Source organism: Aspergillus bombycis, assembly GCF_001792695.1.
Source record: "Aspergillus bombycis strain NRRL26010 chromosome Unknown contig00008, whole genome shotgun sequence".
Lineage (NCBI taxonomy): Eukaryota > Fungi > Ascomycota > Eurotiomycetes > Eurotiales > Aspergillaceae > Aspergillus > Aspergillus bombycis.
In genome coordinates this window covers 59,067-76,293 of record NW_019170010.1, presented here as the reverse complement: position 1 = coordinate 76,293, position 17,227 = coordinate 59,067, and the positions used below count along the sequence as shown (strand labels likewise).

General features: G+C 49.2%; 5 protein-coding genes across 5 annotated transcripts; 2 read left to right on the top strand and 3 right to left on the bottom strand.

Moving 5' to 3' along the window:
* Positions 1 to 1,917: 1,917 nt before the first annotated feature.
* On the top strand, positions 1,918 to 2,961 carry ABOM_001639 (ribokinase; the record flags this gene model as incomplete). Its single annotated transcript, XM_022528769.1, has 1 exon — positions 1,918 to 2,961. The coding sequence occupies one exon, from the start codon at positions 1,918 to 1,920 to the stop codon at positions 2,959 to 2,961; it is 1,044 nt and encodes a 347-aa protein (XP_022393310.1).
* A 58-nt stretch (positions 2,962 to 3,019) lies between these two features.
* ABOM_001638 (uncharacterized protein) lies at positions 3,020 to 5,092 on the bottom strand (the record flags this gene model as incomplete). Its single annotated transcript, XM_022528768.1, has 5 exons — positions 3,020 to 3,493; positions 3,574 to 3,767; positions 3,827 to 4,619; positions 4,672 to 4,820; positions 4,879 to 5,092. The coding sequence occupies 5 exons, from the start codon at positions 5,090 to 5,092 to the stop codon at positions 3,020 to 3,022; spliced, it is 1,824 nt and encodes a 607-aa protein (XP_022393311.1).
* Positions 5,093 to 5,809: 717 nt separating this feature from the next.
* Positions 5,810 to 7,736, top strand: ABOM_001637 (sugar porter family MFS transporter; the record flags this gene model as incomplete). Its single annotated transcript, XM_022528767.1, has 5 exons — positions 5,810 to 5,934; positions 5,991 to 6,856; positions 6,909 to 7,024; positions 7,077 to 7,227; positions 7,300 to 7,736. The coding sequence occupies 5 exons, from the start codon at positions 5,810 to 5,812 to the stop codon at positions 7,734 to 7,736; spliced, it is 1,695 nt and encodes a 564-aa protein (XP_022393170.1).
* Positions 7,737 to 8,150: 414 nt separating this feature from the next.
* Positions 8,151 to 9,578, bottom strand: ABOM_001636 (putative C6 transcription factor; the record flags this gene model as incomplete). The annotated part of the gene is made up of 1 exon (XM_022528766.1): positions 8,151 to 9,578. The coding sequence occupies one exon, from the start codon at positions 9,576 to 9,578 to the stop codon at positions 8,151 to 8,153; it is 1,428 nt and encodes a 475-aa protein (XP_022393316.1).
* A 964-nt stretch (positions 9,579 to 10,542) lies between these two features.
* On the bottom strand, positions 10,543 to 14,238 carry ABOM_001635 (cation-translocating P-type ATPase; the record flags this gene model as incomplete). The annotated part of the gene is made up of 8 exons (XM_022528765.1): positions 10,543 to 10,843; positions 10,911 to 11,228; positions 11,286 to 11,872; positions 11,930 to 12,673; positions 12,728 to 13,239; positions 13,292 to 13,831; positions 13,900 to 13,973; positions 14,039 to 14,238. 8 exons carry the CDS (start codon positions 14,236 to 14,238, stop codon positions 10,543 to 10,545), a joined length of 3,276 nt encoding a protein of 1,091 aa, XP_022393317.1.
* Between the last annotated feature and the right edge of the window lie 2,989 nt (positions 14,239 to 17,227).

The following is a 17,227-nucleotide window of genomic DNA, read 5'->3' as shown; positions in this document are numbered from 1 at the left end:
AGCTCGCTCATCAGAGTATCGAACCTATGGCCCCAGTAGAGTCGTAGAGTCCGTCATTGCATACTGAGAAAGCCTCGAGGCTCGCGGACCAAATGGTGTGACGACATTGGGGCCATAGACCAATTTCCAAAACCGCTAATTGACTCTCTGAATGCCGATACTTCCCAGCCAGCCACAACAGGAGGGAAGACCACTCGGTACGGTGAGAGGATTTAATGTATGTATATATCTAGTTGGAAATGTGGGACGACAACACGGCGAGGGGCAGCATTCGCTGTTAGAGAAAAACGATATAATATGTTTCATAGAACATAAGTCATGCTATTAAGATTTTGCTTATTACAATATTATCCGAAGTTATTCACCTGCTAGGCTATGCTGCGTCGTTCCTCAACAGTGTCCTATAACTCTGTGGTACGCAAACTCAGCCCGCCTTTCGGTGTGTTGCTAAAAACGACACGTCTTGAGCGATAACCCTGATCACCATCAACTCTAATTAAAAGATATTTGTAAATAACCTTTTGAATCTGTTTCACCGGCAGTGCCAGTTGGCATGCCATGTTTGATCTTTTAAATGTTCCCAGCTGAGATATTTCTATGGAGATTCAAACGCTTTGTTCTTCCATCAATACATGTGAGGATGATCGTCCCAGGATTAACGATACTGTCAAGGCTCAGTGACATAGTCGATGTCGAATTACCTCGTTCTAAAACAGGGTGCTCTATCTTTAGAATCGCCCGGTAGGTTAGAGAGTGGCCAAGAGGTGTGCGCACAGAAACAGTTTAAGTTACCTCAAACATCACGAAACAAACTTCTGATCCTGAGAGGGCCTCAAGCCTTGGAGTTCCGTAGACTGACTGTCCCGGGAGTATGCCTGGTTGCACCTCGACTTTAACAATTACTTTCTCTTTACCGGGCTCTCCATTTGCGTACCACACATCGCGGCAGAATATCACATCCTTTGCTGTGCCAGCTGTATAGTAATTCAGTCCCAGCTGGCGAAAAATATTCGCAATTTCAGAGGAGGCTGTATTTATTGCCAAAAAGAAATAATAGAAACAAGGAGCAGGATTGTTATACTGTCTAGTGCTCTTAACGCCCAAGTCAGTAGTCCCTCTATCCAGATTGTTCAACTTTTAGATATCCTGTTGGAAGCCTACTTTGCCATGTAGGTGATGGTCTGGATCTCCTCTTCTCTCATCCGCATATCCTCATATCTATAGGGAGCTAGGAAATACTTAACGACCCCACCTGCGACAAAATATATATCCACCCGGCCTAATCAAGTCTGACGCAAACACGAAAATAACCCAACTAAAACAATAAAAATGACGTAACCTGCCACCAAAGCCCCATCAAACAAACCCGGTTGAAAAACTCTACCCTCCACGAGACCCTCCATAACAATGCCAATGTTTAACCCCGTAGCACTTACCCCACACACACGGGAGTAAAACAGCAGAAAAGCCAACCCGAACAGCGGTACCCCGCCGCCGAAAAAATCCCTCTCGGTACCCGTGCGCTAGACCTATTCTGGACAATGTAGCCTACGCTTGGTCGGGCCGGCGGGTCACAATCTGGCATGCCGCGGCCCGTCCGACGACTGTGTAGGCTATGTTGACCTGATTGGGTATAGCGTAACAGGGGTAGGGCTCTGGGTTACATTCATGGAGGGATGTTGGTGACATATACATTTTGTGGTGGGTTTTCAGGGTGGATTTTGTTAGTAACGTCGGGAGAGGAATATTTAAAATCTGATGAGTTTGGGAGGGGTTTCTTTGTTTGATCCTTGCGCCTTTTTTCTTACGTGTTGCTGAGAATTACGAAAATCAACCGGGATTTATACTGCAGTTAAGAATTGCGAGATTCGGTTCAAAGAGAACGCAGAAAGAAAAAAGAGTTCGTTGTATTTAAAAATGGCCTCAAAACCACAAATTTGTGTCATCGGGTCCCTCAACATCGACTTCGTCACATATGCCCGGCGGTGTCCCGGGCCTGGCGAAACGCTGACGGGATCCTCCCTGTCTATCGATGCAGGCGGTAAAGGTGCCAACCAAGCGGTTGCATGTGCACGAGCGGCTTTCAGTTCTAAAGCCCGACAAGATGTGGCGGTGAGCATGATCGGAGCTGTCGGTGCAAATGATCCATATTATCCGTCCATGTTACAGCCAGCATTAGAAAGGTCAGGGGTGGACACCACGGGGATCGAGCAGAGGACAGACTGCCAAACGGGCTCGGCGACTATCATCGTGGAAGAAGGCGAGCAAGGGGAGAATCGCATTGTGGTGGTGCCGGGAGCAAACCATGATGGAATGAATGATGTTGATAAGATCCTTTCCACCGTCCAGACACAATGTCCTGCTTCGCCGCAGGTCGTGGTTCTGCAGGGAGAGATTCCCAGGTCCACTGTGATTGGTCTGATGCAGCATTATAATCGGACTGAGAATCCAACGAATGTTGTTTTGAATATTGCGCCCGTATATCCGGAGGGAATTCCCCTGGCTGCTCTATCCGGCACAGCGGTCTTGATCATGAATGAAACGGAGACTATCCAGATGGCGGAATCGATTCCTGATTTCCCCGTGACATCTCAAACCGAAGCTGACCTGCAGCCGGAGTTGTTGGCTCCGCTTTTCCACCGGGTGGCTAAGATTCCCATCGTTTTAATCACGCTCGGTGCGAAGGGGGTGTTCTTCTCGACAGCAACTGGCCGAAACGGTTCTGTTCGCGGCGTGCATGTTGAGAATGTGGTGGACACCACCGCCGCTGGAGATACCTTTGTGGGGTACTTCTCAGCTGAATTTGCAAAGTATGCTGCCACCGGACAGCCTCTCGAGGACTTTGACGCTTTGATCGAGTCTGCCGTACAGCAGGCGAATCAGGCAGCCGCCATTTGTGTGCAGAGAAAGGGTGCAATCGAAAGTATCCCATTTGCATATGAGATCACAGGCCGCCAATAAGATGACGCAATACCCACGGAATAAAATCAAGAGCAAATGATAACGAATACTTTACCAGTCACTCTACCGCGTCTTCATCGTATTGTGAAATGTTCCAGCACGATCGCAAGTCGTCTATCTCAGAATCTAGCTTAATTCCAGTGGTGGTAGCAATACTACCAAGTAGGTCGAGTAGGATTGATTGCTGCGATGTGTGGGTCATCTCTGGTGCTATGGTAAGAAGACTAGCGATCAGGATCGGATCCCACTGCTCCTTGAACGCATTGCTCGTAGCAATTCCTGTGATGGCTTGCGCGTGCCAGATGCGCGAGGCGAAACGTCTCGGACCTGCGATCGTCTTCAGTAGCCTTGGCCTGTGAATAAGTAAGAGGAATGAAGATATGTGGTAGATAATGTTGGCCAAAAGGGCAAGAGGTGACGTGTAGATAAGAATAGGACAAGATGAGCAGTTCCCAGAATTAATCTCATCTGCCTCCACACCACGAATGTCTAGAACCGGCCGCATCTCCACATGGCGGTTGTGGTACCATTCCTGACAATTGGTCCAGAGAGACGTCCATCGTGACGTAAAATCCGTTTGAAGTAAGGTGTGCACGGCTAGCTGTCCTCCACGTTCGGGACTTGGGGATACTGTATCATCTGGCTGAAGGCCAGGGACAAAGTGTCCGCTAAAAGAAGCAAAACACGCAAGAAGACCCATTTGGACGGTCGTTGTTGTGGCACTAGGGGGAAAGGGCCATCAGGTAGTAATTGGGAGCGGTATGACATCAATGGCGCTTTTGCACTAATGATGCCGGCAGCAAGATCTTCGGTACAGGTGTCAAGTCAGCCTTGCCAATTTGTTGATGAAAATGGGATAGCGTACCAATTCGAGAGTGGAGTAGCCACCAGGGCTGGTTTAGCACACCCTGTGGGGTACTTGCAAAATCAAGACTACTCAATCCACGAGTACGAGCTCGTAGAAAGTCCCGCCATTGTCGCGGATGGGAGAGGAAGAAGTCGTGCAACATCAAGAGGGCTAGTCCCATTGACTTGATCGGATCGTCCGCGAGGGCGAGTCCACGTTCCGCCTCGTCCTGCAATGTAGCACTCACACCGATGGCGTTTCCATGCCGCTGAAGTGAAGAATGAGTCAAGGCAAGCGCCATGATGGCAGCCAACAGTGGTCGCTCAGTTTTTGCAAGGAGCAATGCCTGGATCTCAAAACCGCAGTCGGGATCTCCGATATCAATCCATGGGGCCAGATGGTAGCGAAAGTAACGCAGTAGGCCAATCTCATCGACTCCACTGGTCGGGATGGGATGAACCGGGTTGCTGGTGATGGGAAATCGGGAGCTAGAGCTGCAATTGCCCGAAGCGTACGCCAGAGCCCGACTCTTGGCAACGGTACCCCGGTTCTGTTGGAGCTGGGAGGCAGTACTAGAATCCGAAAAAGTGGACTCCCGGGAGATATCGGCATCCACGCCGGAAGGATATGCAGGTCGGTTGAATTCTTCACTGTCGACATGCTCAGCAGTGGCCTGTTGAGCCGGTTGTTCGATGATAGCGCTTTGGGAAGCACTCGCAGGCGGAACTGGTCCCGTGTCAGTCCCCTGGCCATTTGTACAAGGTCCACAGTTCGATGTGATGTCTGACGTCGCTGGGCGGTCATCAATAAACTACCAATCCATCAGCAGATGCGATGCCACCGAACGCATGAAGCCACCCTACTTCGATCGTGTTATAATTTAGCCTAGTAGCCGGCCCTTTGGGGGACTGGATCCGTGGGTTTGGCACGGATACAAAGGTAAGATCGGCGCCATACCGACACGAAAAACCCTTCGCCTCGCAATTTTCACAGCGAGGTTTTCCTTCGTCGCCTGCGAAATCATGGGGTCAGCGACCGGATCATGAAACATGTGGGGAAATGCCATACACTTCCTTCTCCGCCGACGACATGTCCAACATCCCGTACGGACACGTTTTTGTTTGGCCGGAGTTGGTCTGCTGGGCGGCATAGCGCGTTGACGGTGTTGTTGTTGTCTGCAAGATTATGGAGAAGGGTCGCCGAAAAGAGGACGTCGAGCCTCCGCACCCCAAAAATGAATAATTGTCCGGAGTGGGGCCCGGAGGCGAAAAACTGGAGAAGCATCCGGACGGACGACGGACCAGAGACTTTTCTTGGCGCGACTTTTCGACTAAGGTTTTACATGCCCCGCGACACGCAACAATGGTAGCAAAAGCCGAGCAGGAAGTGCTGTACCATAACACTGCTCCTCCTCCATAGCCTCTCAGCAGGCTCTTTATTAGCCGAAATAGAGCTTAACACCGTCAAAGTTGATTAGGGTGAGGATAGCAACGGGTTAAACCCGACTCAACGCCGTGCCAAGCAGCAGTCTCACCCACTAACATGCTAGCAGAGATGAGCTTGTCCCTTCGTCCCGACGCTGGGGCTTGACTCACGAGGGGGGAAATTATTACCTAACTTTAGCCCTAATGCACCACGTGAAACCAGGAAATGAAATCGCCCGATCGTCCCAATTTGGGAAACAGAGGCTCCAGACCCCTCGTTGTAGAGAAACAACGTGCGTTCGGCAACATGCCATCGCCAAGGTGGCGGCAAAAAATAAGCCCCGAACTCTGCAGTCTCCATAGAAAGTTAAATTAAAAAATAAAAATAAAAATAAAAATTCAATTCATCGTGTCACCTGGCGGAGAAGGTTTTTCGGCCATTATGGGTCACTCCGTGAGTGGATGGAAGATCAAGGGGAAAATGGGACATATATATTTCCCCAGATCCCACACGGTCCCTTCCCCGGAATGTCCCCCGGACTCATCCTCCTTCGCTACATGAAAACCCCTTGTCACAATGGCCGTCGACATGTCCTCCGAGCGGGAGGCCAATGACTTCCAGCATGTTCAGGTTGTCAAAACATCGATGTGGCGGTCCCTGGCGAATAACCCCAAGGTGCTTTTTATCGCATTCTTTGCCTCGTAGGTTGCCTTTGATATCAATAGCATCTTGCCCACCGAACTGACACACGATTTAGCTTTGGTGGTTTTGAGTATGGCTACCAGCAAGGTGTGCTGGGACAGTCTTTGGTCATGACTCGTTTCAAAGAGAACTTCCCCTCCGTGGTGGACTCTTCCACAGCCACCGGCTGGTTGACTTCAATTCTCCAGTTGGGCGGAGTTGTCGGGTCCTTGTCTGCAGGTGTTTTGGGAGAAGTCTTTTCACGAAAGTACACCATGTTCGTCGCATGCTGCTGGGTGATCCTCGGGAGTTATCTTTACGTTGGTGCCACGAACGGCAATCCGTCACTCTTGTACGCCGGACGATTCTTCACGGGTGTAGGAGTCGGTCTGTTTAGCGGTGTCGGCCCCTTGTACAATGCCGAATTGGCAGCGCCCGAGATGCGTGGGCTGTTGGTGTCTTTCTATCAATTTGCCACCATCCTCGGAATCATGATTTCCTTCTGGGTGGGTTACGGAAGTAACTACATTGGAGGTACGGGCGCGACGCAGTCGGACATGGCATGGCGCCTGCCTTCTATCGTCCAAGGTATCCCTGCCGTTTGCCTTGCCTGTGGCATTTGGTTCATGCCATTCTCTCCCAGATGGCTGGTCAAACAGGACCGGAATGAAGAGGCCCTCGCCACGCTGGCCTGGATACGAAAGCTGCCCCAGGACCATGAGCTGGTTCAGGTGGAGTTTTTGGAGATGAAGGCTGAAGCTCTGTTTGAAAAGAGGGCTTTTGCCAAAGCGACACCCTGGCTGGCCGAAAGAGAAAAGAAGAGCGTTTGGATGAGCCAAATCGCACAATATGCGAATTGCTTCCGGACCATGGGCAACTTCAAACGGGTCTGCACTGCATGGCTGGTTATGTTTTTTCAGCAATGGAGTGGTGTCGATGCCAGTAGGTCTCTTTTCTCCCAGCCCGCTCGCAACGCTGCTAACAAGACGTACAGTTATTTACTACGCGTCTAATGTTTTCACCAGTCTTGGACTTACGAGTGGCACTGTTGCTCTCTTGGCGACTGGAGTGACTGGCGTGGTCTTCCTCATCAGCACGATGCCGGGCATGGTATGGCATCGAAACCCCAAATCCGTCCACAATCGCACATTTCACTAATTAGCACCAGTTGATCATCGACAAAGTCGGTCGAAAGCCGATGCTCTTAGTCGGCTCGTTGGTGATGTTACTCAGTATGGTAATTGTTGGTGTAATCGTGGCCAAATTCCGGCACGATTGGCCTTCTCACGAGGCCGCGGGTTGGAGTGCTGTCGGTAAGTACCCTCATTTCACCTCCATTGTTACTAGCTCTACATGAATCCAGATTGGGCTAACTAAGGCAACAGCACTTATCTGGCTCTATATCGCCGGCTTTGGTGCCACCTGGGGTCCGTGTTCATGGACTTTGGTTTCGGAAATCTTCCCTCTCTCTATTCGTGCTAAAGGTGCCTCCATCGGAGCGTTTAGCAACTGGATCAACAACTTTGCCATCGCCTTCTTTGTACCACCCATGCTAGAAGCATGGGCATGGGGCACATATATCTTCTTTGCCGTGTTCCTGGCCGTTGGCATGGTCTGGGTGTGGTTCTTCCTACCGGAGACCAAGAATGCGTCGCTTGAGGAGATGGACCGGGTTTTCAAGAGCAATACCGGGGAGCAGGACGCCGAGATGCTGCGTGAAGCACAGAGAGAGGTTGGCTTGACCGCATGCCTCGAACGATTGTCCAAGGGGCCGATACCCACCGAGAAAGATAGTTATGGGTCACATCTCGAGCAGGTATAAACCGGGATAATCTGTGAGGAGCTTCCGGTGTGCTCACGATATTGGAAATATATGTATAATGCAATACTAGACGTTGAATGATGATGACTTGACCATTATGAATATTGGATCGATAGCATCGCTCATTCAGGACCGAAGCTAATATAATCACTTTCATGCATTAGTGCCATTTAACGTACCTCGGATAACCGGGCAACTGATGTTTCTGAAGCCAGAGCCATCGATCATACGTCAGGTGTGCACAAATCGCCTGCTTCATAGATGTAACCTTTCAATACGTGCAGGTGTGAACCCTTGCACATCCAGATGCGTTCTCGTAACCAACGGAGTGTTGGCTGTTTGCGCAGCAGAGAGTCCCATCGCACTTGAAAAGAACCAAGGTTCACGGTGGTGGCAACGGCAACACCTGCCTACTCAAATCACTGATAGAATCTCGTTTGTCTCATAGCCCCAGACTGCTTCAAGGTCCCTAAGTCGCCACAGCGCCCCCCATCCTGTGGTTTGCTCGATGACTTTGAAGAGCTTAGCCACAGCTATGTGTTCACGCCGATGGCTCAAAAGCTTCCCAGCAATGTATAAGGACTGAATAGCATTAATGAGGTTACCCGGGTGTGGGTTGGTCAGCGAAATGCCGCACACCCTCCTTGCATGCCAAACTGAGGAGCCTAGGTGACTGGAGGAGAGCAATGCGGTAGGGGGTCTGATCTCCAGCAACAGGATACAGGCCGTGTGATACAATTGATTACTGGAGATAGCTGCCTGATGAGCATAGAAAATCTCCGGAAACATTCGATCTCCCTGCATGTTGGTAGACTTGGTCGGGAGAATTGCTAGCGGCCGTTGTTCCAGCCAATATTGCAGCTCGTCCCACAGTCGGTTCCATTGCTCATGGAACGGTCGCGGGTCAGTAGTGTCGTATTCCCCTAGCTCTAAGTACCTTGTGCGCCTGCACACTAGATCGCATGCTTTGGCGCACAGATATACGGCCCAGTTTGCGTGCATATCTGGAGTTAGGCGGCTCTGTTCTAAGAATAGCTCTCGGACTCGTTTTTCATTATCCTCAATACTTTCGGACGCCTGGCCCAGAGATACAGTAGGAACCCACTTGTCGAGAGGAAGAACCGTCCTCTCTGCACCGTTTGAAACGATTACTCCACACAGCTCCATGCGGACATAGCACCAGAATACAGCCTGTAAATGACCTCCAGAAAATCCGTTTATATTGAAGCAATCAAATAAAGCCGCACAGCCATCCACGTGACGTCTCCAGTCTTGTGGACTGACGGACATTAACTCCATGACCGCTAAGACACAGGCGGTCACCAGCACATTTGGATCCTTTGCTTGCAGGCCGGGCGATACCCAACGGATTGACTCCTGATAGAGCTCGAGGCTGTCATGGCAGTTGCGGAGACCCGCTTTCCTTTCCGTCTGCCGGGCAGAAAAGGCAAGGATGGCGTAGAATAATCCGGGGGATTCTCGCGCTAAGATAGGAATGTGGACCCCAAAGTGGCGAGCCTCGTCAAATTTGTCGAGATAAGGTGCGCATTCTGTGATCCAGTTCTTCAGATAGTTTATCAAACGAGGCTTGGGTACGGGAGACCTCGCAAAGAGATCTACGTCATGTCGGAGCTCGGAGAGTACGGGCTCAGTTGTCGCTTGGACGAGGTACTGTTTTGGAGTGGCATCAGAGACAGCTGTGAAAAGAGCACTTCGGAGCTCTTCCTGTAGTTCAAGAAAACGTGGATGTGCTGTGTAAGAGCTCTCGGATAGGGAATGTGTCCCTGGAGACAAAATCATTCCCTCCCCCGTTGCTTGATGAGATGAAGCAAGGGGATCCATTCTCTTATGACCTTCGATGGGATGAACATGGTCGGACTTTTTGTTGCTGCGAATCACCGGAGGAAACAACCTCTGGCCCAAGAAGGTAGGCGGTCAGCCAGGGATCCACCAATCCCGATTTGGCATAGTACCAGAGTATTGAACCATGATCATGAATCGATAAATATATATATAATCTTTCACTTCCAAACAAATGGTGTAAAAATAGTTGATAGAGGTAGATTGGTCCTTTGTACAGATCGAGCTAGTCTGGCGAGATGTGTTAGGGCTGGAGAGATCAAGAGCCTAGCATAAACAAGCACTCAACTTAAGCTTCTGCTACATATGTACTCCGTGTTTGGTGCAATTCTATAGAAGATTGATATGTATTCCATGGAGCAGGTTCACTTTCCCATCCATTGATCTTATCCAGCTATCTAAGATGCTTTGCAAGTTAAACCATTACTCAGAGAAAACTAGTACATACGACCACAGGGTGTGGAGAACAGGGCTTCCCGTCCGCTCAGCCGTACTTAAGCCACACGCCGGGAGGTTAGTAGTTGGGTGGGTGACCACCAGCGAATCCCTCCTGTTGTATGTTTTTGAGGTTTTTTGTTCATATATTATGTATATATATATATACTTATCAAGTGTAGGTAATATTTGTAAATGTCTATCTATGTAAGCTAAGCGAAACTGAAATGATTGTGTAGGTAGGGACGGGCAGTGCCTACTATATATACCCACCCTGAAAATGGCGGTCACGATGTAAGAGTATAGTGTTTAAGTACTTATCCAAGTTCAGATCACTTGCTTAGCCCTCTTCTGAAGAAATCCTACTCACTGTCTCACCAGTAGCATGTGGTCTTGAAGTAAATTCAGAGGTGGTTTCCCAAGTTCCCACCATATCAACTCTACCCAAGGGAAATAATATAAAACAACACTTATAAAATTACGACAACAGCAACAGTAGAACATTACGTATCTACCAAGCACACTTAGCCAAAATTCCTGTTGGCCACCTCCGGACCGCCGCTTTACGCAACTCATCCAAACACAGAATACCCAGCCCAAAGGCAGCCGGTAGGAAATAATGCTCTGCTGGAACACTACTTGTATCCAGGACCTCCTGGAAAGGGGGAACATATAACCAGAAGATGGCCATACAGAGAGCGAAGGCAATCGCCGGGAAGAGGAGCAGATTCTGTGTGTCTTTGTTGAAGGCCGGAGGATGCTGGAAGATGGATAGACGGCGGGTTCGCACAGCCATCAAGTTGAACCATTGCCTGGAGGGGTGTTAGTTGAGATTATACGGTTATAAGAAGTAGAGATGGTGGGTGAGACGGGACGTACATAACGACCAAGTTAATGAAGTAGATCGAACTGGCCTCGTTTAGGCGGGCTTGGTAGTAGTCTGGGTCGACGTTGGAGGGAACGGCTCCGAACTTGAACCATAACGCTGAAAAGGGTATGCCACTGCGCTCAAGGTACCAATATGCCATGGCGAAGGATGCCACACTTTCCAGCATACCGAGAATACCATAAGCGTGGAATACTAATTTCCAATTCACGAGACGATCGCGCTTTGGCTTGCGTGGTGGACGCAGGAGAACGTCGGCTTCCGGGGCTTCGTAGGCTAGAACTGTGGCGGCGGCACAGTCAGTGAAGCAGCTATTTACCATGAGCTTGGGTCGCCTTTGATGCGTTTGAACGGAAGTGGGCGCTTACCAGATAATTATCATGAGGAATGACGAAAGGACCTGAGGAAGGCCAAACATGACATTGGTGAAGACGGGCCAGAACTCGGAGAAGGACCCGGCAGGCAGCAGGTAAACGATGGTCTTTTTCAAGTTATCAAAAACAACCCGGCCGTACTGTACAGCCTCTACCACTGCCGAAAAGCTGTCGAGAAGAACCATGTCAGACGCTTCAATTGCAATATCAGAGCCACTGCCCAGAGCAATCCCAATGTCGGCGGCCTTGAGAGATGGAGCGTCATTAACTCCATCTCCAGTCATACCGACAATCTCATCTCGGGAACGGAACTCCCTGACAATGCGAAGTTTCTGTTCTGGTGTTGTTCGTGCAAAGACAATTTCCTGATATTGACAGAGCTGGTCCCACTGACAGTCATCCAAGGACATAAGCTCAGGCCCACTCACGACGATCGCGGGTGATGGCGTCGATGGGGGAATTTTCTCAGCTACTTGAGTAGACCTCTGCAGCGAGGCTATAGTATCAACTGCGCCTTCCGTTGTGACAATGCCGCATTGCCGTGCGATAGCTAGAGCAGTGAGCCCAAAGTCACCGGTTACCTAGTTATGTGCAATTAGTGACCGAGTCTCGATACGATAAACACACAATAAACAAACCATAAAGATTCTAATCCCAGCCCGTCTCAGGGTTTTGATCACGTCGGGGATCTCTTCCCTTGGAGGGTCAACAATGCCAACCAGGCCCACCAGAACTAGACCAGTCTTTGCTTGGTTCATCATTTCTGACTCAAATTCACGAGAAGATGGATGTACAAGGATTTCCGCTGCTCGAAGAACTTTGCGAGCAAGTAGAATAACACGTCTACCTTTGCTGGACCAGTGGTCTTTTATCTCGAGCATTTTCCTTCGCACATGGTCATCAAGTGCCACCACATTACCGTCCGAGCCGATGGTGTGCGTACACCGTTCAATCAAGATGTCCGGGGCACCCTTAATTGTGAGTAAACCGTCACTCTGTCTGAAGTGCACTGCTTCTGCGGCCGAGAGTGCTAGCCCATATCCGTTGGGTTGCGCCACATTAAAAGTGCGGATCATGAATTTGTTTTTGCTATTGAAAGGCAGTTCATAGCTCATTTTCCACGTCTGGCGCAATTCTGAGACAGACCCTAGACTCTCAGAGAATCTGAGGATGGCTTGATCGGTGGCATCGCCATATATACGTCTCTCAGCCAGAGGAAAGGTTGAGGACGAAGCATCGAACTCGGCTGCATTACACAGAGCGGCTGCAGCACGGAGTTGGTGGACGCCAGATGTCTTCCCATCCACCACCATCCGGTCTCTTGCCGACTCCGGGCTCAGAGTAGAGGTAGATATGGCACAATCAGTGACAAACATTTTGTTCTGTTGAGGGAAGTGTTATTCGAAAGCCTGATAATCAAAGAACAGAACACTTACCCGTGTCAAAGTACCAGTTTTGTCGGAGCATATAACAGACACTGCACCTAGGGTCTCTACTGTCTTTAGTGACTTGCAAAGAATCTTATTCTTGCGCATGAGATTAGCAGTGATAGTCAAGCTAGCAGTCAACGCAATTGGCAGGCCCTCCGGAATAAACGCGATCGCGATGCTGACGCAGTCAACAATCAAGGTAGGAACATTGATCCAGTCAGGGTGATCGACTCTGAGCCAAGTAGCCCAGACAATAACCACAACAATGATCATGGTCAGCATAATGAGCACAATCAGTAGGACAAACCTCAGGACTTCCTTCTCGAGAGTTGTCAGGCCCTTTTTGGGCTCGTTCGTTAATTTAGCGATACCACCAAAGACTGTTGAATCAGCCGTGGCAACGACAATTCCCTTTGCAGTTCCTGAAACACAATGGGTTCCCTGAAGGCCAATGCAATGTGTCTCAAGGTAGTTATCGTCGGTCGAATCCACTGTTCCATGAACCGGTAATGACTCGCCTTTGAAGCGTTAGCAAAACGATTCAGTTGAAAATCAACCAATTGAATTTACCGGTGAGAATTGACCGATCAAAGCTTGCGTCGTTCGAGACATCGATAAGCCGCACATCAGCGGGTAATTTGTTTCCAGCTTTGAGATAGACAACATCCCCGGGGACAATATCTGGTCCATCAACAGTGACCTGCGACCCGTCTCTCTGCACTAAGCAGCTTTCCGGCAACATGGCGGTGATAGACGCCATAACACGGGAAGAGGACCAGTCTTGCCATGCATTGAACGCTGCCTGGATAAAGAATACAGCGAGCAGGACAATGGCTAGAGCCAAGTTTGCTTGAGACGGTGGTTGACCAAGGGGCTTCCATGAAATGAAGACCAGAACACATCCAACGAGAAGGATTGCGCCGAAACCTTTGAAGAAGTATCCGAATATCTGCCAGAACCATTGATGAGGCAGAGCAGCGAGGGAGTTCTTGCCATATTGACGCAGCCGCCTTTGAACCTGCTCGGACGACAAGCCTTGGGATGCATCAACCTGCCAACGTTTTTGTAGCTCTTCTACGGATATGGTGTGCCAGTCGAGGTTTGAGAGATCTAAGTATCGGATATTAGGTCTGGCAGATCTTCGACGTGCACAGGTGTATATTTGAGTATCAGCTTACCAGTTGCGATTTCGCTCTTTGCCTGAGCAGCTTTCGTACGATGAAGAGCTTCAGCCTCGTCGATCTCAAAGGACCTTTTTTGTTTTGATTAACCGTCTTGAAGGAAGTCGTGTAGGGTATTGGAGAGCTGTATACGTACACTGTTCGATAATGGATTGGCAGGGAAAGAGAAGGATCAACAGTGGTCCTCGCTTTGAGATTGCGACCAGAGTGTTGAGAGCTGTAAGAGGCAGAGCGATTCAGTCGGTTCAAGCGAGGCCGCTCGGTGTCACCGGATTCCTCGTCGACATTCTGCCAGCGCAGATGCGTCGCCTCTGCATTGGGGGTTTTCTCCTCCATGTGCGCAATCTAACACCTAGATGGTGTATATATTAAGGTGAAGCACAGTAGCCAAGGGAAAGCAACACCAACTGAGGAGTATTCTGGCCAGAGAGTCTTCCTCGGCCACCAGTTGCATCCTGCTTTAAATATGCATGTCCGTGCAGCCATGTGGAGATGGCATGGTCAGCGCGTGGCCTCGTGTTGGGACAGCGGCGGTGCGTCATTAATGTGTTAAATGAGTGGTTTATAGAAGCTGGCAAATGCCTCGAGCGGGTGGAGAGCTGGCGGCCTACCAAGAAGCAGTTTAGCGTTAAGGGAAACATTAATATGACGGCCTAAGAGCGATTTGATTACCCAATCGGGGTTTGTTTGAAGCGCCACCGATTTCTTTGGATGGGAAAAGCTCGGACATATCCTGTCACGTCTGAGAGAAATATGCACTTAAGCCAATGGAAACAAAACGTTTATAATTAACATCCTAATTGTGTGGATGAGAAAATGTCCTCACTATACTTCATTCCCCTTCGTCTTATCACAAGGTCGTCAAGCCCTAGCCGATCGGGTCGGCAGAAATAGAGTAGTCAAGAAACACCAAGCAACTTATAATACGTAAAATGTGGATTCACCGGAAATTGAGAAGCTTGATCCGCAAGCGAATCTTGGCATAAAGTGGCCCTTGAGCAGCAAAGTGGATGCTGTCATAACTGGCTATCTCTTTGGCTTTTTCTGTGACTTGATCCCTCTGGCATGGCTCAGGTCGTACAGGAGAGCACAGTAAGAGCCAATATGTGTCACTTCCGAGAATGTTCCCACGTTTGCGTTATGGTCAGGTACATTACATCATCAATGTGTAGATTCGCCCTCTCTTGGATCGGTCAATTGCGCCCGGGGCACAAAAAAAGATACCCACACAGTGTCAGTGTGTTCGTTTTCGGCTTGTGAGATGCTTTCTACCCTAGATGTCAGAAAGAATGAGTTGTAGAAGTGCACCATGAGCCAGCCTCTAACAGCAAGCTCTATAAGAACCTTCATAAGTATACCAAGGTATGCGGTATCGATTTTCTTCTGCCAGTGGCTTACTAGTGCAGAGGTTAGCCTTGCACATTCACATCTGAGATGGCTTTACAGTGCCGACTTACCGACCATGTTCGTTTGTATCGGTTGAATACTCATGGCCATGGATTACTGGAACATGAGTGCACAGACTTCATCACATCCGAAGCTAGGTGATTCTGGTGGACTTGCCTCGTCAACGGAGGCAGACGAACGGCTGGGGTGATCCTGCTCTCTGACTCTATTGTTCCTTGAATGGGTAGCTGGTTATCTCTGTACAGATAGCCAAGACGTGGGTTTGGAGAAATAGAGCGTTCGCAACTGCTCCTTAAAGTAGTGTGTTGCTGTTGTTGATCTGTTGCAAACGAAGTTGGTCTTGGCAGTTGGTTATGAACTTCCACCGAAGCATTAAAATCGACGGGTACATCGACTGTTCGAAGGGCAACAAGACCACTCATAGTTGGGGTGGCGTTTGATGTTTCATGAGGCCGAGGTGCAAGTGGTAAACACGCCGCGTTCACACGGGAAGAAACTGTGCGCGTGATGTTTTTCTAACCGAACCCGGTAACCTCAAGTTAGCTTCATATCTATTTCGCTAGGACCATATGGTAACTCCCAAATTCGGGCATAAGGCAGGACCCAGGCAGAAACTAGGGGATAACTACTTCAGAAGGAGCTTTCCTCTTCTTCACCCTGGAGCTTTGCTGTAATTTGTAGTGCTCCTTCGGCCTCGGACATGGGGCCTCTTTACACACAGGACAAGTGACAAAAGGGCGACCCTTCCGATTGATACGGATTAATGGCCGGTCTGCTACTATTGTCAGCATGTATCCGTACAAAGGACAAGTAATGAGGATGGGAAGCAAGAAACACGATTCTGTACCATGGTGCTCACACGTACTTACACGGTGCCCGCGAACGCAAGTCCCGCAAGCCCACTTCACACCGTCTAACAACATGTCCACTAGCTTTGCCGGAGATGAGTCACATTGACAGTTACCTCCGGTTGAAAAGGAGCTAAGGTACAGTATTTATGTCAACAGGAGCGGGAATGAGAGAGATACTAGTGACTGATTGACATTCCGAGGTACAGAAATTGACATCACGACAGGCCTGAAATGGGAATAGCGAAAACCTTAACTTATTTGCTTCCTGACTGCTAATTGGACTTGACAAAGACGAAGTTATCGGACTTAAACATACTCGGCATAGGGTGGTCGACCTTGTATTATTCAGGGCAATATACAGTATGCGGGATTTTCCTGCGCTACAGCCCAAGTGTTTCATATGCTGGGAATCAGCAAGAAAGTGCCTCATACATTTATACTGAACTTCCCATCAACGTCGATGTAGGAGTCCAACCTACAATAAATTTGGTGGGGCTCATGCTGTGTTGGAATAAGGCAGTGGCAATGGAGTGTCCTAGATCCACTTGCGGATCGGATCGCCTTTGTCTCCGACAGCGCTCACCTGATGTTGCATAACCTAAAGTCTGAGATGGTCTACAATCAACGGCAATCCTATAGCGCCTTGAAGATGAAAGTTCCCTATGTTGCATAACCTCGAATTCATTCAAGTCCATTCCAATTCTACTCCGACACACGGGTCTATATCCATCGCGGGTGCTTTATCAGCTTCAGTACCGCATCTATCTCTCACCTGTAGGAATAGATATAATACAAATTTCATTCCTTGTTTATGGGGGTGATTTCAACTAATGCATACTGGGGCTGTTCCAAAGTATGCGCGTTAAAAGGTGCATTATACATGTCTATGGCGCGTGCTGTACCCGGGAGCGTGGTTCTAACCACCCGGGAAAGCATTTTACGATAGTTAAATCGAAATGGATGTTCAATTAGTGATTAGCTGAGAAACCAGTCTCACTTGTCTGCTTCATAACCCTTATACCCAGACCATGAGACAGCCCCCTCCACTAGAATACAAAGTACGTTGC